The following is a 25,342-nucleotide window of genomic DNA, read 5'->3' on the forward strand; positions in this document are numbered from 1 at the left end:
CATCCCTGAGGGCACCAAGCTGCTGGGTTGGCACCTCTGAGGTTGATTGAAATTAAATGGAGCAAATCTCAGCTGCTTTTGGGGTTTTGTTTCTTTTTTTTTTGGTCCTTTTTATATTGGGAAGAAGCCCCCAGGGATGCCCTGCAGTGTGTGGGACAGGGACAGGGCCCAGCTGGGAGTTGTCCCAGAAATTTGGGAATTACCCCAGAAATTTGGGATTAATCTCAGAAATTTGGGAGTACCACAGAAATTTGGGATTAATCTCAGAAGTTTGGGAATTACCCCAGAAATTTGGGAATTACCCCAGAAATTTGGGATGAATCTCAGAAATTTGGGAGTACCACAGAAATTTGGGATTAATCTCAGATGTTTCAGAGTTATCCCAGAAATCTGGGAGTACCCCAGAAAGCTGGGATTAATCTCAGAAATTTGGGAGTTACCCCAGAAATTTGGGATTAATCTCAGAAGTTTGGGAATTACCACAGAAATTTGGGATTTATCTCAGAAATTTGGGAGTAATCTCAGAAGTTTGGGAATTACCCCAGAAATTTGGGATTAATCTCAGAAGTTTGGGAGTACCCCAGAAATTTGGGATGAATCTCAGAAGTTTGGGAATTACCCCAGAAATTTGGGATTAATCTCAGAAGTTTGGGAATTACCCCAGAAATTTGGGATGAATCTCAGAAGTTTGGGACTCACCCCAGATGTTTCCCAGCCTCTGGAATTGAGCGAGGCCTGAGGGAGGCCCTGGCTGTGCTTTACCCCAACTTCCTCTCTTTTATTTTAAGCATCATTCCTCTTGCTGCCTCATTTCTTTTATTTCAATGCTTTATTTGGTTATTTTGTCCGAAAGTTTCAAAACCTTTCTTTGTGTCTGTTTTGGACACAGCAGATCCAATCAGCATTTGCTGATTCCATTGCAAATTGACACAAAACCCACACGAAACTGACACAAAACCCACACACAAAAATGCACAAGATTGACACAAAAATGCACAAGATTGACACAAAATCACAAAACCAGCAGGTTTGGGGCCGTCCCTGAGGATTTTGGTGCCAATTCCAGCCATTTCCAGAGGATTTTATTGATTTTTTGGTTGCGTTTCAGAGCAGGGGCACCAACACCTCCCCTCTGCAGCCCTGATTAATTCCTTAATTAACCTGATCATCCTGATTGATTCCTTATCTTTGTGCTTCCAAAGGGGAAAATCTTGTGCTGCAGAGGTGACAAAGCTGCATTTTTGTGTCTGCCAGCAGCATTTTTGTGCGTTCTTGTGCGTTTTTATGCATTATTTTTGTGCCTGGCAGCAGCTCCATCCCAGCACCCTCCTGGCTGAGGCCTCACAAATGAGGATTTTAATTATTCACAGCCCAGCCAGAGCGCTAATGACGGGGAAATTAATCACACGGGAGAGCGGGATGAGCAAGGAAAAGCTCCTGGAGATTCCCCCCGAGCACAAAAGGGGAATCCAAGGAGAACCTGGAGCTGCTTCCAGAGGTGCCAGGGGTTCCAAAGGAGCTGGAGAGGATTTGGGATGGGATTCCTGGGAATGGATCTGGGAATCCCAGGGCACAGGGAATGATTTGGGATTTGGGATGGGAATTCCAGGGCACAGGGAATGGATTTGGGATCAGGGATGGGATCCCAGGACCCAGGGAATGGATTTGGGATGGAATTCCAGGGAATGGATCTGGGAATTCCAGGACCCACGGAATGATTTGGGATTTGGGAATTCCAGGGCACAGGGAATGGATTTGGGATTTGGGATGGAATTCCAGGATACAGGGGATGGATTTGGGATCAGGGATGGAATTCCAGGGCACAGGGAATGGATTTGGGATGGAATTCCAGGGAATGGATCTGGGAATTCCAGGACCCACTGAATGATTTGGGATTTGGGAATTCCAGGGCACAGGGAATGGATTTGGGATTTGGGATGGGATCCCAGGACCCAGGGAATGGATTTGGGATTTGGGATGGGAATTCCAGGGCACAGGGAATGGATTTGGGATCAGGGATGGAATTCCAGGGCACATGGAAAGGATTTCGGATGGGATCCCAGGACCCAGGGAATGGATTTGGGATGGAATTCCAGGGAATGGATTTGGGAATTCCAGGGCACAGGGAATGGATTTGGGATTTGGGATGGAATTCCAGGATACAGGGGATGGATTTGGGATCAGGGATGGAATTCCAGGGCACAGGGAATGGATTTGGGATGGAATTCCAGACCCCAGGGAATGGATTTGGGATAGAATTCCAGGGCACAGGGAATGGATTTGGGATGGAATTCCAGGGAATGGATCTGGGAATTCCAGGACCCACTGAATGATTTGGGATTTGGGACAGAATTCCAGGGCACAGGGAATGGATTTGGGATGATGGATGGATGGAGGGACCCAGGGAATGGATTTGGGATCAGGGATGGAATTCCAGGGCACAGGGGATGGATTTGAACTGGGAAGGGGAATCTGGGTGGGATTCCCAGAGGAGCTGAGGCTGCCCCTGGATCCCTGGGATGTCCAAGGCCTGGGTGGGACTGGATGAGCCCTGAGCTCCTCCCAGCCCAATCCCAATCCCAAGGGTTCAGGGATTCTTCCCTCTTTCCCAGCACTGACATTTTTCCCCACATTCAAGAGTTCAGTCCCAATTTTCCCAAAGCAGCAGCAGCAGCAATTCCAGGGCACTCCGGGCCAGGCCCAGCCGCGTCACTGCTCCTCCTGCTCCTCCTTCTCCTTCTCCATCTTCCTCTTCCTCCTCTCCATCCTCCTGTGCAGCTTCCTGCGGAGCTGCAGCTGCCTCCTCCGGTGCAGGCTCTGCTGCAGCTTCTGGCGGCACTCCCTGTTCCTGCTCCGCAGCCGGGACAGCTCCGCCTTCCTGCGGGCCTCCTGCTCCGGGTCCTGAGGGACACACAGCGCCGCTGGGGACACCGGGGACACGCCGGGGATGGGGACACACCCGGGGACTGGGGACACACCCGGGACACACAGCGCCGCTGGGGACACCGGGGACACCGGGGACACACCCGGGACACACAGCGCCGCTGGGGACACCGGGGACACACCGGGGACTGGGGACACACCCGGGACTGGGGACACTGGGGACACCGGGGACACAGCCGGGACTGGGGACACCGGGGACACAGCCGGGACTGGGGACACACCCGGGACTGGGGACACACAGCGCCGCTGGGGACACCGGGGACACACCCGGGACTGGGGACACCGGGGACACGCCGGGGACACCGGGGACACTGGGGACACCGGGGACACGCCCGGGACTGGGGACACCGGGGACACGCCGGGGACACCGGGGACACACCCAGGACACACACTGCCACTGGGGACACCGGGGACGCGCCGGGGACACACCGGGGACACACCCGGGACTGGGGACACCAGGGACACACCGGGACACCGGGGACACACCCAGGACACACAGCACCGCTGGGGACACCGGGGACACACCCGGGACACACCGGGGACACACCGGGGACTGGGGACACACCCGGGACTGGGGACACCAGGGGCTAAGACATTGGGGACAGGACACTGGGGACAGGCTCAGGACATTGGGGACAGCACTCTGAGGACATTGGGAACAGGACACCAGGGACACATCGAGGACACTGGGGACAGGGACAGCACACTGGGGACAGGCTCAGGATGTTGGGGACAGGGACAGGACACCCAGGACAGGCCGAGGACACTGGGGACAGAATGGGGACATGCCCAGGACACGCCCAGCACATTGGGGACACACCCAGGACACGCCCAGGGCATTGGGGACACGCCCAGGACACTGGGGACATGCCCAGGGCATTGGGGACACGCCCAGGGCATTGGGGACACGTCCAGGGCACTGGGGACATGCCCAGGGCATTGGGGACACGTCCAGGGCATTGGGGACACGTCCAGGACATTGGGGACACGCCCAGGGCATTGGGGACACGCCCAGGACATTGGGGACACGCCCAGGACATTGGGGACACGCCCAGAACAACCCTTTGCCCTTTCCCCGGTGCCCACTGGGACTGAGGAGGCCCCAAAATTCGGCCCCTTCTCCGTTTTCCCCAGAGCCTTTTCAACATCCTAATAGTAAATCGATTCAATCTCGTAACATCTAATGTATTAAATATTTCATCTTTTTAACACTATACTATTTAATCTTGTAATACAACAATATTAAATATTTCTTTTAGGGTTATTTTATATAAACCTTGCCCACCCAGGAGGGAGGGAAGGGAAGGGAAGGAAGGGGAGGGAAGGGGAGGGAAGGAAAAGGAAAAGGAAAAGGGAAAAGGAAAAGGAAAAGGAAAAGGAAAAGGAAAAGGAAAAGGAAAAAGGAAAGGAAAAGGAAAAGGAAGGAAAAGGAAAAGGAAAAGGAAAAGAGAAAGGAAAAGGAAAGGAAAAGGAAAGGAAAAGGAAAGGAAAAGGAAAGGAAGGAGGTGTTGTCCTTCCCTTTCCCACATTTCCCCAGCTCATCAAGCAGCAGCTCTCACCTTCCCTTCCAGGATCATCTGCTTCCTCTTATTGATTTCCTTCTTCTCGTCGAAATCCATCCCCTCCAGCTCCTGGCACAAAGGGAAGAGCAGCAGAGCCACACAGCTCAGCCCTGAGCAGCAAAACCCCCGGAAAACGGTGACAAGCCCCAAAGCCACGGGGAGAGGCCCAAGGGCAGGCTCCCCCCGCGCCACTCACGATCTCACACTCCCTCCTGGTGACGTTCACTTGGGTCAGGATGTCCAGCACCAGCTGCTCCTCCACAGAGAACTCGGGCAGCTGCAGCTCTGGGGGGACACGAGGGTGACAAATCCCGAGGGTGACAAACCCCAAAAGTGACAAACCCCAAAGGTGACAAACCCCAAGGGTGACAAACCCCACAGAGAACGTGGGGCCGCTGCTTTTGGGGGGGGACGCAGGGTGACAAACCCCAGAGGTGACAAACCCCAAAAGTGACAAACCCCAAAAGGTGACAAACCCCAAGGGTGACAAACCCCAAAGGTGACAAACCCCAGAGGTGACAAACCCCAAAAACTCTTGTTTTTTTTTGTGAGGGGGGGCGCTGCCGTTTTTGGGGGATACAGTGACAAACCCCAAAGGTGACAAACCCCAAAAGTGACAAACCCCAAAGGTGACAAACCCCAAAGGTGACAAACCCCACAGAGAACTGACAATGCAGCCCGGGCACGAGGGTGACAAACCCGACAAACCCCAGAGGTGACAAACCCCAAAGGTGACAAACCCCAAGGGTGACAAACCCCAGAGGTGACAAACCCCAAGGGAACCTGAACCTGAAATGTGGAATAGGGAATCTGAGCCTGAAACATGGAAACCAGAGGGTGACAAACCCCAGATTGGAATAGGGACCTGAAAACCCCGAGGACAAACCCCAGAGGTGGCAAACCCCAGAGTGAAACCCGAGAAGTAACCCCAGAATGTGATCCTAAATGTGGAATAGGGAACGGAGCCTGAAGGACAGGGATGTGAAGATTGGAATAGGGATCCTGAAATGTGGAATAGGAAATGGGGATCCTGAAGATGGGATCAGGGAATGTGAAGATGGGATCAGGGAATCTGAAGATGGGATTTCAGGGAATCTGAACGCTGTTTTTGAGGAAGCAGCTGCTTTCATCGAGAACAGCCCCACACGAATTCTGCTGCACCAAAAGCAGCAGGGACACGAGCAGGGTCCTGAGCGAGCCAGCCAGGGACCCCAGAGCAGGGGTGGGGAAGGGAAGGGAAGGGGAAGGGAAGGAAGGGAAAGGGAAAGGGAAGGGGAAAGGGAAAGGGAAAGGGAAAGGGAAGGAAAGGGAAAGGGAAAAGGGAAAGGGAAAAGGAAAAGGGAAAGGGAAAGGGAAAGGGGAAGGAAAGGGAAGGGGAAGGGGAAGGGAAAGGGAAGAGAAAGAGGAAGAAGAAAGGGAAAGGGAGGGGAAGGGAAGAGGAAGAGGAAGGGGAAGGGAAGAGGAAGAGGAAGGGGAAGAGGAAAGGGAAGGGAAGAGAAAGAGGAAGGGAAGGGGTAGGGAAGGAAGGGAAGGGGAAGGGCCCAGCCGCACTCACTGATCTCCTCCTCGATGGCGTGCACCAGGTGGATGTCGTACTGCGTCACCAGGGTGATGGCCATGCCCTTCCTCCCTGAAAGGGTTCAAACCAGGCATGGGGCACGCCTGGCAGGAGCCAGGGCGCTGCCAAGCCCTCCGTGCCCACGCTGGGAGAGCTCTGCTGGCTCTGCAAATCCCATCCACGAGCCCGCTGCAGCCAGCAGGGGCGTGAGATCCGCCCGCACACACCCAGGGCGCGATCCCAGTGATCCCAGGGGTGCCTTAAAGGAGGGAAAAGGAGGATTTGGGGAATTACACACAGAAATGGGAAGTGTCCCTGCCTGTCCCACCCCAGGAATTGGCCCAGGAGCACTCTGAGATAGTGGGAGGTGTTATAAAAGAGGAGAAAAACGAGGATTTTGGGAATTACGCACAGAAATGGGAGTTGTCCCTGAACTGTCCCACTTTTCCCACCCCAGGAACTGTCCCAGGTTATTCTGGAGCCCCCGAGTTAGTGGGAGGTGTTATAAAAGAGGGAAAAATGAGGATTTTGGGAATTACACACAGAAATGGGAGCTGTCCCTGCCTGTCCCACTTTTCCCACCCCTGGGGTTGTCCCAGGCCATGCTGGGCAGTCCCTGCCTGTCCCAGCTCCGTCCTGCTGCCCCCTGAGCATTGCCCTGCTGTTCCCCTCCCTGTCAGGGGCGCTGGGGGTGCCCTGGGACCCCCTGTCCCCCTCCCCGGGGCTGGCCCCCTGACCTGCCCGCGCCGTGCGTCCCACGCGGTGGATGTAGATCTTGGGCAGCCCTGGCGTGTTGTGGTTGATGACAACCTGCACTGCTGGGATGTCCAAACCTCTGCAATTCGGGGGGAAAAGCACAGCCAGGTGAGGGAAAACGGCTGAAATAGCACGGAATGGTCAAATGGCGCGTGGTTTGGGGTGGGAGGGACATCAGCACATGTTCAGTGCCTGCTTGGCCTGGGGAGGGAGCCAGGGGTCTGTTCAATGCCTGCCTCCTCCAAAAGCCCCAGAATCCCATGGATAAAGTTCAATTGGCTGATGGGAGGAGAAATTCCTTCCTCGTGACAATTCCCCAATTTCTTCCTCACAGAGCTCAGCAATTCCCCAATTCCTCCCTCACAGAGCTCAGCAATTCCTCAGCTCCTCAGAGCTCAGTAATTCCCCAATTCAACAATTCCCCAACTTCTCCCTCAGGGCTCAATAATTCCCCAACTCAGAGCTCAATTCCCCAACTCAACAATTCTCTAATTCCTCCCTCACAGAGCTCAGCAATTCCTCAGCTCCTCAGGGCTCAATAATTCCCCACTCAACAATTCCCCAATTCCTCCCTCAGAGCTCCACAACTCCCCAGCTCCTCAGAGCTCAATAATTCCTCAACTCCTCCCAGCTCATCAACTTTCCAACTCCTCAGAGCTCAAAAATTCCTCAACTCAGAGCTCAATAATTCCCCAATTCAACAATTCCCCAGCTCCTCAGGGTTCATCAATTCCCTGTTCCCTTGGAGCTGCTCCCTGGCAGCCCCAGGAGCCCCCAACCCTCCCCAGGCTCCAAAGCCCGGCTCAGACCGGCTGGGAAGAGCCTGTCCCACCCAGATCTGGGGGATTTGAGGGTCTGACCTGGCTAAACTGAGCCTAAATGGGTTCTGGAGAACAAACCCAGGTGGGAAGAGCCTGTCCCAGTCTGACCTGGCTAAACTCAGCCTAAATGGGTTCTGGAGAACAAACCCAGGTGGGAAGAGCCTGTCCCACCCAAATCTGGGGATTTGAGGGTCTGACCTGGCTAAACTCAGCCTAAATGGGTTCTGGTGAGCAAACCCAGGTGGGAAGAGGCTGTCCCACCCAGACCTGGGGGATTTGAGGGTCTGACCTGGCTAAACTGAGCCTGAGTGAACAAACCCAGGCGGGAGAGCTTTGGTTTTACCTGGCAGCCACATCGGTGGCAATGAGGATCTTGAAGATGCTGGACTTGAACTTGGCCAAAGCTGCAAATCTCTGTTTCTGGGAGGGGAAAATCCCAGGTGAGGGCTGGGAGAAAACCCCAGCTGGGAGCAGCAGCCCCTGGCAGGGCCCTGCAGGCCTCACCTGCTTCATCATGGAGTGCAGGGCCACTGAGGGGAAGCTGAACTTCCTCAGCATCATGTTCAGCACCTGGCAGTCCCTGCAGGGGAGGGAAAACACCAGAAAAACGCTCAGGGTGCAGCAGGGGAATGGAGCAGGACGGAGCTGGGACAATCCCTGGGGTGGGAGAAGTGGGACAGGCAGGGACAGCTCCCATTTCTGTGTTTAATTCCCAAAACCCTCATTTTTCCCTTCCTTTAAGATGCTTCCCACCGTGCCAGGGTGCTCCAGAAAAACCTGGGACAATTCCTGGGGTGGGAAAACCGTGCCAGGGTTGAGTGCCAGGGAGGAGGAAAAGAGGGAGGAGGAAGGAAAAGGAGGAGGAGGAAAAGGAGGAAGAAAGAAGGAGGAGGAAAAGGAGGAAGAAAGTAGGAGGAGGAAAAGGAGGAAGAAAGGAAGATGAGGAAAAAAGGAGGAGGAAGAAAAAGGAAGAGGCAAAAAGGAGGAGAAAAAGGAGGAGGAGGAAAAAAGGAGGAGAAGGAAGAAAAGGAGGAAGAAAAAGGAAGAGGAAAAAAGGAGGAGAAAAAGGAGGAGGAAGAGAGGAGGAGAAAAAGGGAGAGGAAAAGGAGGAGGAGGAGGAGGAAAAAAGGAGGAGGAAAAAAGGAGGAGGAAAAGGAGGAGGAGGAAAAAAGGAGGAAGAAGAAAAAATGAGAAGGAGGAAGAAAGGAGGAGGAAAAGGAAGAGGAGGAAAGGAGGAGGAGGAAAAAAGGAGGGAAGGGAGGACAAGGGGAGGAGGAAAGGAGCAGGAAAAGGAGCAGGGCTCTCACTTGCAGGTCTTGGTGAAGATGATGATGGCCCAGTCGTCGTGCTGGTCCTGGAAGCTCTGCACCAGGTGCACCAGGTAGGCGTCCTTGAGCGCCTCGGGCACCAGCAGGTACCTCTGCTCCAGCCCCTGCACGGTCCTCACCCTGCAGGGACAGGCACAGCAATCCTGGGCCGGGATCACCCACAGCACGCCCAGGCCTGCCCCGCTCCCCGGCCAGGAGGGAATTCCTGCTGCTGCCCCGCCTGGGGCTGCTCCCGCCTGTCCTGGTGTCCCTGCCAGGCTGTCCCCTCCTGCTGGCGACGGGGGGCCTTGGCAATGTCCCCCTGGTGCTGCTTTTCTACGGGCCGAGCCCCTTCCCGGCTCCCTCAGAAATTCTCCATTCCCTTCCCAGCTCCCTCAGGGATTCCCAACTCCCACAAGAGTTCTGCAATCCCATTCTCATCTGTCTCAAAAATTCTCCAGCCCCTTCCTGGCTCCCTCAAAAATTCCCCAGACCCTTCCCATCTCTCTCAGGAATTCTCCATTCCCTTCCCATCTCCCTCAGGAATTTCCAACTCATACAAGAGTTCTCCAATCCCATTCTCATCTGTCTCAAAAATTTCCCAGCCCTTTCCCAGCCCCCTCAGGAACTCTCCAGCCCTTTCCCATCTCTCTCAGGAACTCTCCAGCCCCTTCCTAGAAATTTCCCAGCCCTTTCCCAGCTTCCCAAGGAATTCTCCATTCCCTTCCCGGCTCCCTCAGGAATTTCCAACTCCCACAAGAGTTCTCCAATCCCATTCTCACATCTGTCTCAAAAATTTCCCAGCCCTTTCCCAGCTCCCTCAGGGATTCTCCAGCCCCTTCCCAGGAATTCTCCAGCTCCTTCCCATCTCCCTCAGGAATTTCCAACTCATACAAGAGTTCTCCAATCCATTTCTCATCTGTCTCAAAAATTCTCTATTCCCTTCCCAGCTCCCTCAGGAATTCTCCAGGCCTTTCCCATCTCTCCCAGGAATTCTCCAGTCCCTTCCTAGAAATTTTCCAGCCCCTTCCCAGGAATTCTCCAGCTCCTTCCCAGCTCCCTCAGGAATTCCCAACTCCCACAAGAGTTCTGCAATCCCATTCTCATCTGTCTCAAAAATTCTCCTGCCCCTTCCCATCTCCTCCCTCAGGAACTCTCCAGCCCCTTCCTAGAAATTCTCACTTTCCCATCTCCCTCATTTCCACTCCCACAATCTCAATCATCTCTCTTCTCAAAAATTCTCCAGCCGCTTCCCATCTCCCTCAGGAATTTCCAACTCCCACAAGAGTTCTGCAATCCCTTTCTCATCTGTCTCAAAAATTTCCCATCTCCCTCAGGAATTCTCCAGCCCTTTCCCATTTCCCTCAGGAATTCCCATTTCCCTCAGGAATCCCCAGCCCCCTCAGGAATCCCCAGCCCCCTCAGGAATCCCCAGCCCCCTCAGGAATTCCCATTTCCCTCAGGAATCCCCAGCCCCCTCAGGAATCCCCAGCCCCTGTCCCAGGACCCCTGCACCCCCTCCTCCTGGCCCCCCAAGCCCTGGCGGCGCCCCAGCAGCGCCAGCGCAGGGAGGAGCAGGAGCAGCCGGCGCAGCCCGAGGCGATTGAGGAGCCCGGGCACTCACGGGGCCGGGGCCTCCCAGCAGAAGGGGCTGTTGGCGGCCAGGGCCCGCAGCTGGCACAGGGTGCCCGTCAGCGTGGCGCTGAACAGCAGCGTCTGGCGGCGGGCGGGCACGGCCGCCAGGATCAGCTCCAGGTCGGCGCTGAAATCGGCGCTGCCCTGCTCCAGCAGGCGGTCAGCCTCGTCCAGAACCTGGGCACGGAGCCCTCAGCGGCTGGGAACCCACGGGGAAACCCCAGGGAGATCCACCGGGGAAACCACGGGGAAACCCACAGGGAGATCCACCGGGGAAACCACGGGAAACCCACAGGGAAACCATGGGGAGATCCACCAGGGAAACCCACCAGGGAACCCACAGGGAAACCATGGGGAAACCCACAGGGAAATCACAGGGAAACCATGGGGAGATCCACCAGGGAAACCACGGGGAAACCCCAGGGAGATCCACCAGGGAAACCACGGGGAAACCCCAGGGAGATCCACCGGGGAAACCACGGGGAAACCACGGGGAAACCACGGGCAAACCCACAGGGAAACCCACAGGGAAACCCACAGGGAAACCACGGGGAAACCATGGGGAGATCCACCAGGGAAACCACGGGGAAACCCACCAGGGAAACCACAGGGAAACCACGGGGAGATCCACCACGGAAACCCACCAGGGAACCCACGGGGAAACCACGGGGAGCCAGGAGATCCACCAGGGAACCCCAGGGGGATCCACCATGGAACCCACCAGGATTCCAGAGAACACCCCAGGATTCCAGGGAAACCCACAGGGAATCCAGGGAATGTGCCCAGAGATGGAGGAAACACCACAGGGGCCCTGGGAATGCTCCCAAGGATGGAGAGAACCCCTCAGGATCCCCAGGAATGCTCCCAAGGATGGAGAGAACCCAGGGGGATTCCCCAGGGAATCCACCCGGGGAACCCAGCAGGGAAACCCCAGAAATTCTCCCAGGGAACCCCTCAGGATTCCCAGGAATGCCCAGAGATGGAGGGAACCCCTCAGGATTCCAGAAACCCACCCAGAGAACCCCTCAGGATCCCCAGGAATTCTCCCAAGGATGGAGGGAACCCCTCAGGATTCCCAGGAATGCCCAGAGACGGAGGGAACCCCTCAGGATTCCCAGGAATGCCCAGAGACGGAGGGAACCCCGCAGGATTCCCCAGGGAACCCACCCAGGGACCGCCAGTGATTGCCAGGAATCCCGCCCAAGGGACGGGGGGAACCCCGGGGAATCCCCCCCAGGACCCCCGGGGCTGGACCTGGGGCTCACCAGGAACTGGACCTTGCTGAGGCTGAAGGTGCTGGAGCTGCGCAGGTGGTCAGCGAGGCGCCCGGGGGTGGCCACGACCACGTGCGGCCTGCGGGCCAGGGCCAGCGCCTGCGACACCATGTCTGGGACAGACAGACGGACAGACAGATGGGGGTCAGGGACTGCGACACCGTGTCTGGGACAGACAGACGGACAGACAGGGGTCAGGGCCTGCGGGCCAGGGCCAGCGCCTGCGACACCATGTCTGGGACAGACAGACGGACAGACAGGGGTCAGGGCCTGCGACACCGTGTCTGGGACAGACAGACGGACAGACAGGGGTCAGGGCCTGCGGGCCAGGGCCAGCGCCTGCGACACCATGTCTGGGACAGACAGACGGACAGACAGGGGTCAGGGCCTGCGGGCCAGGGCCAGCGCCTGCGACACCGTGTCTGGGACGGACAGACGGACAGACAGGGGTCAGGGACTGGGACACCGTGTCTGGGACAGACAGACGGACAGACAGATGGGGGTCAGGGACTGGGACACCGTGTCTGGGACAGACAGACAGACAGACAGGTCAGGGCCAGGGCTTGCGCCACCATGTCTGGGACAGACACACACACAGACAGACACACAGACAGACACACACACACACACACACAGACACACACTGACACACACAGACACACACAGACACACACACACAGACAGACAGACAGACACACAGACAGACACACACACAGACACACACACACAGACAGACAGACACACACACACACACAGACACACACACACACAGACACACACACACACAGACAGACAGACACACACACACAGACAGACACACACACACACACACACAGACACACACACACACACACACACACACAGACAGACACACACACACACACACAGACACAGACACACACACACACACACACACACACACACACAGACAGACACACACACACACACACACACACACACACACACACAGACACACAGACAGACACACACACACACAGACAGACACACACACACACACACACACACAGACAGACACACACACACACACACACAGACAGACACACAGACAGACAGACACGACACACACACACAGACAGGGCACACACACACACACAGACAGGGCACACACACACAGCACACAGCAACACAGCCCCACACACACACACACACACACACACAAAACACACACACACAACACACAGACAGACAGACAGACAGAACAACACAACAAACAAAAAAAAAAAACACAACAACAAGCAGCACACCACAACACACCCCCCCCACCCCACCCTGAGCCCCAGCGGTTTGCCCAGCACGCGGAACTGCTCGGCGATCTGGTACGCCAGCTCCCTCCGGGGGGCAGGGATGGATCGGCCATCGGGCACGGGGGCCAGGGGCTCCTTGGGGCTCCCCCAGCTCCTTGGGGCTCCCCGGGGCTCCCCCAGCTCCTTGGGGCTCCCCCAGCTCCTTGGGGCTCCCCGGGGCTCCCCCAGCTTCTTGGGGCTCCCCGGGGCTCCCCCAGCTCCTTGGGGCTCCCCATGGTTCCCCCAGGGTTCCCCAGAGCCCCCCGGGCTCCCCATGGTTCCCCCAGAGCTCCCCCAAATTCTCCCCAGTTCCCCCCAAGCTCCCCCCAGCACCCCGGGGCTCCCCCCAGGACTGCCCCCGGTTACCCCAGGGCTCCCCCAGAGCTCCCAGTCCCCCAGAGCCCCCCAAGACTCTCCCCGGTCCCCCCAGGGCTCCCCCAAGTTCTCCCCAGTTCCCCCCAGCACCCCGGGGCTCCCCCCGGTTCCCCTGGAGCCCCCCAGAACTCTCCCCAGTCCCCCCCAGTTCTCCCCCAAAGCTCCCCAGGGCTCTCCATGGCTCTCTCAGCTCCTTGGGGCTCCCCCGGTTCCCCCAGGGCTCCCCCCAAGTTCTCCCCAAGCTCCCCCCAGCACCCCGGGGCTCCCCCCGGTCCCCCCCAGTTCTCCCCCCGAGCCCCCGGGGCTCTCCCCAGGTCTCCCCGGTTCCCCACGCGGTGCCGGTACCGGGTGGGGGTGAGCACGAGGCAGAAGATGCCGTACGGGTCCTGGGCCAGCACGTGCAGCACGGGCAGCACGAACGCCGCCGTCTTCCCGCTGCCCGTCTGGGCACAGCCCAGGCAGTCCCGGCCTGCGGGGAACCCCCGGCGGCGTCAGCGGCAACGGGAACGGGAACGGGGAACCGAACGGAACGGGAACGGGGAACGGGGAACGGGAACAGGGAACGGGAATGGGGAACGGGAATGGGAACGGGGAACGGGAATGGGAACGGGAATGGGAAACGGGAATGGGGAACGGGAATGGGAATGGGGAACGGGGAACGGGAATGGGAACGGGGAACGGGAACGGGGAACCGGGAACGGGGAACGGGACCGGGAACCGGGAACGGGACCGGGAACGGGGAACGGGAATGGGAACGGGGAAAGGGAATGGGGAAAGGGAATGGGAACCGGGAACAGGAACGGGAACCGGGAACGGGGAACCGGGAATGGGAACGGGAATGGGGAACGGGAGGGGAACCAGGGAACGGGGAAAGGGAACGGGAATGGGAAACGGGAACGGGAATGGGAAACGGGGAACCGGGAACGGGAACGGGGAACCGGGAACAGGAAACGGGAATGGGAAACGGGGAAAGGGAATGGGAACGGGAACGGGGAACCGGGAACAGGAAACGGGAACAGGAAACGGGAACAGGAAACGGGAGGGGAACCGGGGAACGGGGAAAGGGAACGTGGAACGGGAACGGGAATGGGGAACGGGAATGGGGAACGGGAATGGGAATGGGAACCGGGAACGGGAATGGGAAACGGGAATGGGAACGGGGAACGGGAATGGGAACGGGGAACGGGGAAAGGGAGGGGGAAAGGGGTACGGGACCGAAGAACGGGGAATGGGAACGGGAGGGATAACGGGAACGGGGAACAAGACCGGGAACGGGAGCGGGGAAAGAGAACGAGAGCGGGGAAATGGGAACAGGGAACGGGACCAGGAACGGAAACGGGAACAGGGAGGGGAACGGCCGGACCGGGACCGGGAAAGGGGCACGGGAAAGAGAACGGCCGGGCCCGAAGGAGGGATGGGGACCGTGAGGGGCCGCCCCGGGGCCGTTCCCGGCCGCCGCCCCCATTGCCGCGGCGCTCACCCTGCAGCACGGCCGGGATGCAGGCGGCCTGCACGGGCGTGGGCCGGAGCAGCCCCACCTGCCGGGCCTGCTCCGCCAGCCACGGCGCCAGCCCGAGCGCACGGAACTCCGCCATGGCCGCGCCCCGCCACCGCCGCGCGTCCTGATGGCGTCACCGCCGCGCGCGCCGCTCATTGGCCGGCCCGCTCCGACCCCGCCCACGCCCGCCGCCGCGCGCCCCGATGGCGTCACAGCTATGCTCGCCGCTCATTGGCCAGCTCGCTCTGATCCGCCCCAATGGCGTCACCGCTGTGCTCGCCGCTCATTGGCCAGCTCGCTCTGACTCCGCCCCAATGGCGTCACAGCCTTTCGCGCCGCTCATTGACCGTCTCGCCCTGACCCCGCCTACACATCGCTTTTTTGATTACGTATACCGCTCCTCGCGTTGCTATTGGCGGTTCCCATGGAGACGGCGGCTCCCGGCAGCCCGCGCGGCGCGGGCGCTTCCGGGTTCGTGTCTGAGGGCGATGGCGGCCGGGACGGGCGCGGCGCCGGCCGGGGAGGCGGACGAGCTCTTCGACCTCCGCAACAACTTCTACATCGGAGCCTTCCAGGCCGCCATCAACGAGGCCCAGCGCGTCAAGGTCCGCACCCGCCGCGGCTCCCGGGGCTGGGCGGGGCTGCGCTGTGGGGCGGGTTTGTGTGGGGCGGGTTCCATGGGGCGGTGGGTGTGGGGCTGTTCGTGCGGGGCTCTTCTGGGCTCCCCACAGCCCTGAGGATTCCCCGTTTTCCCCCCAGCCCAGCAGCCCCCAGCAGGAGACCGAGCGGGACGTGTTCCTGTTCCGAGCCTACATCGCCCAGGTAAAGCCCTGGGATTCCCAAATCCCAAATCCCAAATCCCTGGTCCTGGGATTCCCAAATCCCAAATCCCTGGTCCTGGGATTCCCAAATCCATTCCATGGTCCTGGGATTCCCCAAATCCCAAATCCCTGGTCCTGGGATTCCCAAATCCCAAATCCCAAATCCCTGGTCCTGGGATTCCCAAATCCCAAATCCCTGGTCCTGGGATTCCCAAATCCATTCCATGGTCGTGGAATTCCCAAATCCCAAATCCATTCCCTGGGTTCTGTCCCTGCAGATCCCTGAGAGTTCTGCTCAAACCCCAACCTCCCTTCTCTCCCTTTCTTCCTGCCCTTCCTGCTCCTTTTCATTTTCCTTCTTTTCCTTCTCTTCCTGCTTCTTTTTTTTTTATTTTCCTGCCCTTCCTTCTTTTGCTTCTTTTTCTGCTCTCCTTTTCTTTCCCTTTTTCCTTTCTTTTTCCTTTTTTCCTTTCTTTCCCTTTTTTCTTTTCTTTCTCTCTTTTTCCTATCTTTATTTTTTCCTTCCTTTCCCTTTTCCCCTTCCCCTTCCCCTTTTTTTCCTTCCCTTTTTCCCCCCTTTCCCCCCCTTTTCCCCCCATTTCCCCCCCTTTTTCCCCTTTCCCCCCCTTCTTTCCCTCATTTTCCCCCTTTTTCCCCCCTTTTTCCCCCCATTTTCCCCCCTTTTCCCCCCCTTTCTCCCCCTTTTCTCCCCCCATTTTCCCCCTTTTTTCCACTTTTTTTTTCCCCTTCTTTCCCCCCTTTTTTCCCCCATTTCCCCCCCATTTTTCCCCCATTCATTCCCCCCATTTCCCCCCATTTTCCCCCATTTTTCCCCTTTTTTTCCGCTTTTTTTTCCCCCTTCTTTCCCCCTTTTTCCCCCCATTCCCCCCCATTCATTCCCCCCATTTCCCCCCCATTTTCCCCCATTTCCCCCCCATTTTCCCCCTTTTTCCCCATTTTTTTTTTCTGTTTTTTCCCTTCTTTCCCCATTTCCCCCATTTCCCCCATTTTTCCCCCCCATTCCCCCCATTCATCCCCCCCATTCCCCCCATTCATCCCCCCATTCATTCCCCCCATTTCCCCCATTCATCCCCCCCATTTCCCCCATTCATTCCCCCTATTCCCCCATTCCCCCCCATGCCCCGTGTGTGTGTGTGTGTGTGTGTGTGTGTGTGTGTTGCAGAGGAAGCTGGCCGTGGTTCTGGACGAGCTGCAGGGCAGCCCCAGCCCCGCGCTGCAGTCCGTGCGCCTGCTCGCTCACTTCCTGGCCAGCGACAGCCAGAGCCACAGGTGAGGGGTCCTGGGCTCCTGGGGCCATTCCTGGGGGGCAGCAAAGGCACAGCCCCCGCAGCTGGGGGGCTTTGGGGCTGGGGAGGGGGCTGCATACCCTGGGATCCCTTCCAGCCACAGCTTCGCCTCTTTGCTCCTCTTTTTCCCCCCATTTCCCCCCCACACCTTTTCTCCTCCCTTTCTCCCAGTTTTCCCCCATTTTATCCCATTTCTCCCCCTTTTTCTCCCCTTTTTTCTCCCCCTTTTCTCCCCTTTTTCTCCCCCTTTTTTCCCATTTTCTCCCCTTTTTCTCCACCTTTTCCTCCCCATTTTCTCCTGTTTCTCCCCCATTTCCCCCCCATTTTCGCCCCCTTTTTTCTCCTGTTTCCCCTCATTTTCTCCCAATTTTCCCCCATTTTCTTCCCCATTTTATCCCATTTCCCCCCTTTTTCTTCTCCTTTTCTCCCCATTTTCTCCTGTTTCTCCCCCATTTCCCTCCCATTTCCCCTTCATTTCCCCCCCATTTTCACCCCCTTTTTTCTCCTGTTTCCCTTCATTTTCTCCCAATTTTCCCCCATTTTCTTCCCCATTTTATCCCATTCCTCCCCCATTTCTCCCCATTTTCTCCCCATTTCCCCCCCATTTTCTCTCCATTTCCCCCATTTTCCCCCCATTTTCCCCATTTTCCCCCAATTTCTTCCCCATTTTATCCCATTCCCCCATTTTCTCCCCATTTTCCCCCCCATTTCCCCCCAAACCCACCCCATTTCCCCCTTTGTTTCCCCGCTCAGGGACTCCATCGTGGCAGAGCTGGACAAGAAGATGGCCAAGAGCGTGGACGTGGCCAACAGCACCTTCCTGCTGATGGCAGCGTCCATCTACTGCCACCAGCAGGACCCCGACGCTGCCCTGAGGGCCCTGCACCAGGGGGACAGCCTGGAATGGTCAGGGAACCCCAAAAACCCAGGGGGACAGCCTGGAATGGTCAGGGAACCCCAAAAACCCAGGGGGACAGCCTGGAATGGTCAGGGCACCCAAAAATGGGGATCAGCACCAGGGGGACAGCCTGGAATGGTCAGGAAACCCCAAAAATGGGGGCACATCCTCTGGGAGCAGCTCCAGGGCTCAGAGTTTGGGTCGGGAGGGACCCTCAGGGCCATCCCAGGTGGGTTTGGGGTCAGGAGGGACCCTCGGGGCCATCCCAGGTGGGTTTGGGGTCAGGAGGGACCCTCGGGGCCATCCCAGGTGGGTCAGTCCTGTGCTCCTGTCCCTGCAGCTTGGCCATGATGATCCAGATCCTGCTGAAGCTCGACAGGCTCGACCTGGCCAGGTGGGATTGGGCCTTCCCTTTTCCCTCTTCCCTTTTTCCTTTTTCCTTTCCCTCTTCCCTTTTTCCTTTCCCTCTTCCCTTTTCCCTTTCCCTCTTCCCTTTTCCCTTTTCTCTCTTCCCTTTTCCCTCTTCCCTTTTCCCTTTTCCCTTTTCCCTTTCCCTTTCCTTTTTTCCTTTCCCTTTTCCCTCTTCCCTTTTCCCTTTTCCCTTTTCCCTTTTCCCTTTTCCTTTCCCCTTTCCCCTTTCCCCTTTTCCCTTTCTATTGTCCTTCCCCTTTTTCCTTCCTCTTCCCCTTTTTCCTTCCTCTTCCCCTTTTTCCTTCCTCTTCCCCTTTTTCCTTCCTCTTTCCCATTTTCCTTTGTCTTTTCCATTTTTCCTTCTCCTTTTCCTTCCCCTTTTCCTTTCCCATTTCCAGGGATCAAACCAGGCCTCTCCTGGTGAAATAAACCCCAGAAAACTCGAGTGGAAAACCCCCCCAGTTCGTTTGGGTTTTGTGCTGAAATCCCTTTTCCTTTGTGGTTTCCTGCAGGAAGGAGCTGAAGAAGATGCAGGAGCAGGATGAGGATGCCACCCTGACCCAGCTGGCCACAGCCTGGGTCAACCTGGCCTTGGTGGGTACCCCCAGGGGGAGGCAAACATGCCCAAAACATGCCCAAAACATGCCCAAAACATGCCCAAAACATCCCCAAAACATGCCCAAAACATGCCCAAAACATGCCCAAAACATCCCCAAAATATCCCCAACACATGCCCAAAACATGCCCAAAACATGCCCAAAACATCCCCAAAACATGCCCAAAACATGCCCAAAACATGCCCAAAACATCCCCAAACATTCCCAAAATATCCCCAAACAAACATCCCCAAAACATCCCCAAAATATCCCCAAAGCATCCCCAAAATATCCCCAAAACAAACATCTCCAAAATATCCCCAAACATCCCCAAAACAGCCCCAGAACAAACATCCCCAGAGCAAACATCTCCAAAACCTCCCCAAAACATCCCCAAGACAAACATCCCCAAAACAAACATCCCCCCCAAAAAAATCCCCAAAACATCCCCAGAACATCCCCAAAACATCCCCAAAACAAACATCCCCAAAACAAACAAACATCCCCAAAACATCCCCAAAATATCCCCAAACATCCCCAAAACATCCCCAAAACAAACATCCCCAAAACATCCCCAGAACAAACATTCCCAAAATATCCCAAAGCATCCCAAAGCATCCCCAAAACATCCCCAGAACATCCCCAGAACAAACATCCCCAAAACTTCCCCAAAACATCCCCAAAACATGTGTCCAGGGTCACACAGCCCGGGTTCCCCATAAATAAATTCAAATTCCTGGGGTCCAGGGTCACACAGCCTGGGTTCCCCATAAATAAATTCAAATTCCTGGGGTCCAGGGTCACACAGCCTGGGTTCCCATTAAATCAACTCCTAATCAGGAATTCCCAGCCCGGGGATGACCCCAAAGATGAAAATGGGGAATTCCTGTGACCCCAAGGATGGAGATCAGGAATTCCCAGCCTGGAGATGACCCCAAAGGTGGAAATGAGAATTTCCCAGCCCAGAAGTGACCCCTGGCTGTAAATCAGGAATTCCCATGACCCTGAGGATGTAAATCAGATTTTCCCAGCCCAGGGGTGACCCCAATGGTGTAAATCAAAATTCCCCGTCCCAGAAGTGACCCCAAGGCTGTAAATCAGAATTCCCCAGCCCAGGGGTGACCTCTGGCTGTAAATGAGGAATTCCCAGCCCAGAGGTGACCCCAAGGTTGGAAATCAGGAATTCCCATCACCCCAAAGATGTAAACCAGAATTCCCCAGCCCAGGGGTGACCCCAAGGGTGTAAATCAGAGTTCCCCAGCCCAGAAGTGACCCCAATGATGTAAATGAGAATTCTCCATCCCAGAAGTGACCCTGAGGCTGTAAATCAAAATTCCCCAGCCCAGGGATGACCCCAAGGCTGTAAATCAGAATTTCCCAGCCCAGGGATGACCTCTGGCTGTAAATGGGGAATTCCCAGCCCAGGGATGACCCCAATGATGTAAATCAGGAATTCCCATCACCCCAAAGATGTAAACCAGAGTTCCCCATCCCTGGGGTGACCCTGTGTGTGTGTGTGCCCCGTTGCAGGGTGGGCAGAAGCTGCAGGATGCCCAGGGGTGACCCCAATGATGGAAATCAGGAATTCCCACCACCCCAAAGATGTAAATGAGAATTCCCCATCCCAGAAGTGGCACCAAGGATGTAAATCAGGATTCCCCAGCCCAGGGATGACCCCAATGATGGAAATGAGGAATTCCCATCACCCCAAGGCTGTAAATCAGATTTTCCCAGCCCAGGGATGACCCCAAAGATGTAAATCAGAATTCCCCATCCCAGAAGTGACACCAAGGATGTAAATCAGAATTCCCCATCCTAGAAGTGATCCCTGTCTGTATAATCAGGATTCCCCATCCCAAGGATGACCCCAAGGATGGAAATCAGGAATTCCCATCACCCCAAAGATGTAAATCAGAATTTCCCAGCCCAGAAGTGACCCCAATGGTGTAAATCAAAATTCCCTGTCCCAGAAGTGACCCCAAGGCTGTAAATCAGAATTCCCCAGCCCAGAAGTGACCTCTGGCTGTAAATGGGGAATTCCCAGCCCAGGGGTGACCCCAATGATGGAAATCAGGAATTCCCATCAACCCAAAGATGTAAACCAGAGTTCCCCATCCCAGAAGTGACTCCAAAGATGTAAATCAGGATTCCCCAGCCCAGGGATGACTCCAAAGATGTAAATGAGAATTCCCCACCCCAGAGCTGACCCTGTGTGCCCCGTTGCAGGGCGGGGAGAAGCTGCAGGACGCGTTCTACACGTTCCAGGAGCTGGCGGACAGGTACAGCCCCTCGCTGCTGCTGCTCAACGGGCAGGCGGCCGCCGCCATGGCCCAGGGCCGCTGGGACGAGGCCGAGGGGCTGCTGCAGGAGGCTCTGGACAAGGTACGGCCCCACGGGGTGTGCTTGGGGACAGGGACAGCCCCACGGGGTGAGGGACAGCCCCATGGGGACAGGGACAGGGACAGCCCCATGGGGTGTGCCTGGGGACAGGGACAGCCCACGGGGTGTGCTTGGGGACAGGGACAGCCCCACATTCCCAGGAGTTTTCCTGCTCAAATCCACAGCAGTGACAATTTCTGGATCCACCTCGCTCTGCTTGGCCTTGCAGAGCGGTTTTTTTTTTTTTTTTTTTTTTTTTTTTTTTTATTTTATTTTACTTTATTTTATTTAATTTTTATTTTATTTTATTTTACTTTATTTTATTTTTATTTTATTTTATTTTATTTTACTTTATTTTATTTTACTTTATTTTATTTTATTTTACTTTCTTTTATTTATGTTATTTTATTTTATTTTATTTTATTTGTATTTTATTTTATGTTATTTTATTTTATTTTACTTTTATTTTATTTTACTTTATTTTATTTTACTTTATTTTATTTTATTTTACTTTATTTTATTTAATTTTTTTTATTTTATTTTACTTTATTTTATTTTTATTTTATTTTATTTTATTTTACTTTATTTTATTTTACTTTATTTTATTTATTTTATTTTATTACTTTATTTTATTTTATTTCATTTTATTACTTTATTTTATTTTATTTTATTACTTTATTTTATTTTCATTTTATTACTTTATTTTATTTATTTTATTTTATTTTATTACTTTATTTTATTTTTATTTAATTTTAATTTTGTTTTTATTTTAATTTTTATTTTAATTTATTTTTATTTTTTATTTTTATTTTTTATTTTTATTTTTATTTTTATTTATTAATTTTTTTCTTAATTTTTATTTTTTTATTTTTATTTTCATTTATTCCATTCCCCCTCCACAATCCCATCCCCAGAGTTCCCAAATCCCTGTGTGGGATCCCCCAGCCCCTTTTCCTGCACTAATGCCGTGTTTGCAGGACAGTGGGCACCCTGAGACCCTGCTGAACCTGGTGGTGCTGTCCCAGCACCTGGGCAAGGCCCCCGAGGTGAGAGCCTGGGGAAATGGGGCATTTGGGGGAAAATGGGGCATTTGGGGAAAATGGGGCATTTGGGGAAAATGGGGCATTTGGGGGAAATGGGGAATTTGGGGGAAAATGGGGCATTTGGGGGAAAATGGGGCATTTGGGGAAAATGGGGCATTTGGGGAAAATGGGGCATTTGGGGGAAAATGGGGAATTTGGGGGAAAATGGGGAATTTGGGGGAAAATGGGGGAATTCTGGGGGGAAATGGGGAATTCTGGGGGGAAATGGGAATTTGGGGAAAATGGGGCATTTGGGGGAAATGGGGAATTTGGGGGAAATGGGGAATTTGGGGGAAATGGGGCATTTGGGGGAAATGGGGCATTTGGGGGAAAATGGGGCATTTGGGGGAAATGGGGCATTTGGGGGAAATGGGGCATTTGGGGGAAATGGGGAATTTGGGGGAAATGGGAATTTGGGGAAAAATGGGGCATTTGGGGGAAATGGGGAATTTGGGGGAAATGGGGCATTTGGGGGAAAATGGGGCATTTGGGGGAAATGGGGAATTTGGGGGAAATGGGGCATTTGGGGGAAATGGGGCATTTGGGGGAAATGGGAATTTGGGGGAAAAATGGGGCATTTGGGGGAAAATGGGGCATTTGGGGGAAATGGGGCATTTTGGGGGTAAATTGGGTAATTTTGGGGGGTAAATGGGATTATTTTGGGAATAAATTGGGTCATTTTGGGGGTAAATGGGGTAATTTTGGGGGTAAATTGGGTAATTTGGGGAATAAACTGTGTAATTTTGGGGGTAAATGGGGTAATTTGGGGGGTAAATGGGATTATTTTGGGAATAATTTTGGGGATAAATGGGATTATTTTGGCACCAATTTGGGGATAAATGGGGTCGTTTTGGGAATAAATTGGGTCATTTGGGGGATAAATGGGATTATTTTGGGAATAATTTGGGGGATAAATGGGATCATTTGCTGATCATTTTGGGAATAAATGGGATTCTTTTGGCACCAATTTGGGGATAAATGGGATTATTTGGGGATGAGTGGGATCATTTTGGGGATAAATGGGATTGTTTTGGAGACAAATGGGATTATTTTGGAATAATTTTGGGAATAAATGGGATCAGGATCATTTTGGGAATAATTTTGGGAATAAGTGGGGTCATTTTGGGAATAAATGGGATTATTTTGGGGATAAATGGGATCATTTTGGGAATAAATGGGATCATTTTGGGATCATTTTGGGGATAAATGGGATCATTTTGGGAATAAATGGGATTATTTTGGGAATAATTTTGGGGTTAAATGGGATCATTTTGGGAATAAATGGGATCAGGATCATTTTGGGATAAATGGGATCATTTTGGGAATAAATGGGATCAGGATCATTTTGGGATAAATGGGATTATTTTGGGAATAAATGGGATTATTTTGGGATCATTTTGGGGTTAAATGGGATCATTTTGGGATAAATGGGATCATTTTGGGGGTGGGCAGCTGACAGCCCCAGGGAACTGTTTGGGATTTGGGGGATTTGGCTTTTCCCATGGAATTTGATGTTCCTTAAGGTCCCTTCCAACCCAAACCACCCCAAAATTCCAGAATTCCACATTATGGAGAAAAAAACCTGGTCAGAAAAAAAAAACCAAACATTGGAAGTTCCAAGTTCAGCTCTTTCCTGATTTTTAATTCTTTTTTAAACTTGGAACCACCACAGAAAGTGGATTTTGAAAGTTTTATATTTTTTATTTCAAGTGTGTGCATGGGTCCTACTGGTTTGAACTGGCACAGTGAGAAAATCAGGATTTTAGGTGTAAAAAAAAAACCCAAAAAAACCACATTTGAGGTGGGATTTGTTCCATTCTGCCATCCCAAAATTGAATTTTTTTTTGTGTCCCCTCCAGGTCACCAATCGTTACCTGTCCCAGCTGAAGGATGCTCACAAAAACCATCCCTTCATCCAGGAGTACCAGGCCAAGGTAAGGGATGGCAGAAAAAACAGAAATAAAAATAGAAAAATAATCAAATAAATTGAATTTTTTCCTCCCATTCTGATGGAGCCAGGGGGAAATAAATCCCATGGAGGGGGGAGACAGCTCGGTTCAGTTTTTCATTTTGGGAATCCCAAGGTTGGAAGAAAAACTCTGAGATGTGGATTTTTAATCCAGGTGGAAATTTGTGCTCAAAACAGGAAAAAAAAAATGGGAGAGGGAATTTGGGGAGAGGGAAAAGGAGCAAATGACAAAAAATGGGATTTGTTGTTAATTTAGGGTGAATTGGAACGAAATAAATTGGAATTTATTTCGTTTTTTAGGGAACTGGTTGTGGTGGGTTCAGCTAGAGGAGAGGTAATAAATGTAAATTGGAGGGGGATTGATTGGTAATGATTCATTAATGGTTAATTAATGATTCATTAATTCGTTTATTTTTGGTTGTGGTTGCAGGAGAACGACTTTGACCGCCTGGCCCTGCAGTATGCACCCAGTGCCTGAGCCTGGGACCCCAAAAATCCCCTTTGGGACCCAAAAAATCCATCTGGGACCCAAAAAATCTCCTCTGGAACCTAAAAAATCCCTTCTGGAACCCAGAAATTCCCCCTGGAACCCAAAAAATCCATCTGGAACCCAGAAGATCCCCTCTGGGACCCAAAAAATCAGCTTTGGAACACAAAAAATCCATCTAGAACCCAAAAAAATCCCCCCTGGGACCCAAAAAATCCATTTGGGATCCAAAAAATCCTCTCTGGAACCCCAAAAAACCCTTCTGGAACCCCCAAAAATCCCTTCTGGAACCCAGAAATTCCCTCTGGGATCAAAAAAATTCCCCCTGTGACCCAAAAAAATCCCCTTTGGGACCCAAA

The 25,342-nt window shown here is 53.8% G+C and overlaps 2 protein-coding genes across 3 annotated transcripts; one reads left to right on the forward strand and one right to left on the reverse strand.

Moving 5' to 3' along the window:
* Positions 1 to 2,329: 2,329 nt before the first annotated feature.
* Positions 2,330 to 15,152, reverse strand: DDX49 (DEAD-box helicase 49). The gene is made up of 13 exons (XM_030966890.1): positions 15,016 to 15,152; positions 13,881 to 14,004; positions 13,120 to 13,206; positions 11,848 to 12,022; positions 10,572 to 10,759; positions 8,948 to 9,088; positions 8,145 to 8,220; positions 7,984 to 8,060; positions 6,801 to 6,898; positions 6,061 to 6,135; positions 4,702 to 4,790; positions 4,503 to 4,574; positions 2,330 to 2,901 (listed from the first exon to the last, which is right to left on the reverse strand). The coding sequence occupies exons 1-13, from the start codon at positions 15,128 to 15,130 to the stop codon at positions 2,710 to 2,712; spliced, it is 1,509 nt and encodes a 502-aa protein (XP_030822750.1). The 5' UTR covers positions 15,131 to 15,152; the 3' UTR covers positions 2,330 to 2,709.
* A 330-nt stretch (positions 15,153 to 15,482) lies between these two features.
* On the forward strand, positions 15,483 to 25,342 carry COPE (coatomer protein complex subunit epsilon). Of its 2 annotated transcripts, XM_030966889.1 has the most exons (11): positions 15,483 to 15,638; positions 15,793 to 15,855; positions 17,038 to 17,144; positions 17,915 to 18,067; positions 18,400 to 18,453; positions 18,983 to 19,064; positions 21,293 to 21,448; positions 22,423 to 22,491; positions 24,387 to 24,461; positions 24,927 to 25,011; positions 25,324 to 25,342. In XM_030966889.1, the coding sequence occupies exons 1-10, from the start codon at positions 15,522 to 15,524 to the stop codon at positions 24,972 to 24,974; spliced, it is 924 nt and encodes a 307-aa protein (XP_030822749.1). In that variant the 5' UTR covers positions 15,483 to 15,521; the 3' UTR covers positions 24,975 to 25,011; positions 25,324 to 25,342. The 2 variants fall into 2 exon arrangements, with proteins under 2 accessions (XP_030822749.1, XP_030822748.1); XM_030966888.1 differs by lacking the exon at positions 25,324 to 25,342 and having other exon boundaries at positions 24,927 to 25,272.

This window comes from Camarhynchus parvulus, chromosome 28 (genome assembly GCF_901933205.1).
Source record: "Camarhynchus parvulus chromosome 28, STF_HiC, whole genome shotgun sequence".
In the NCBI taxonomy this organism is placed as follows: domain Eukaryota; kingdom Metazoa; phylum Chordata; class Aves; order Passeriformes; family Thraupidae; genus Camarhynchus; species Camarhynchus parvulus.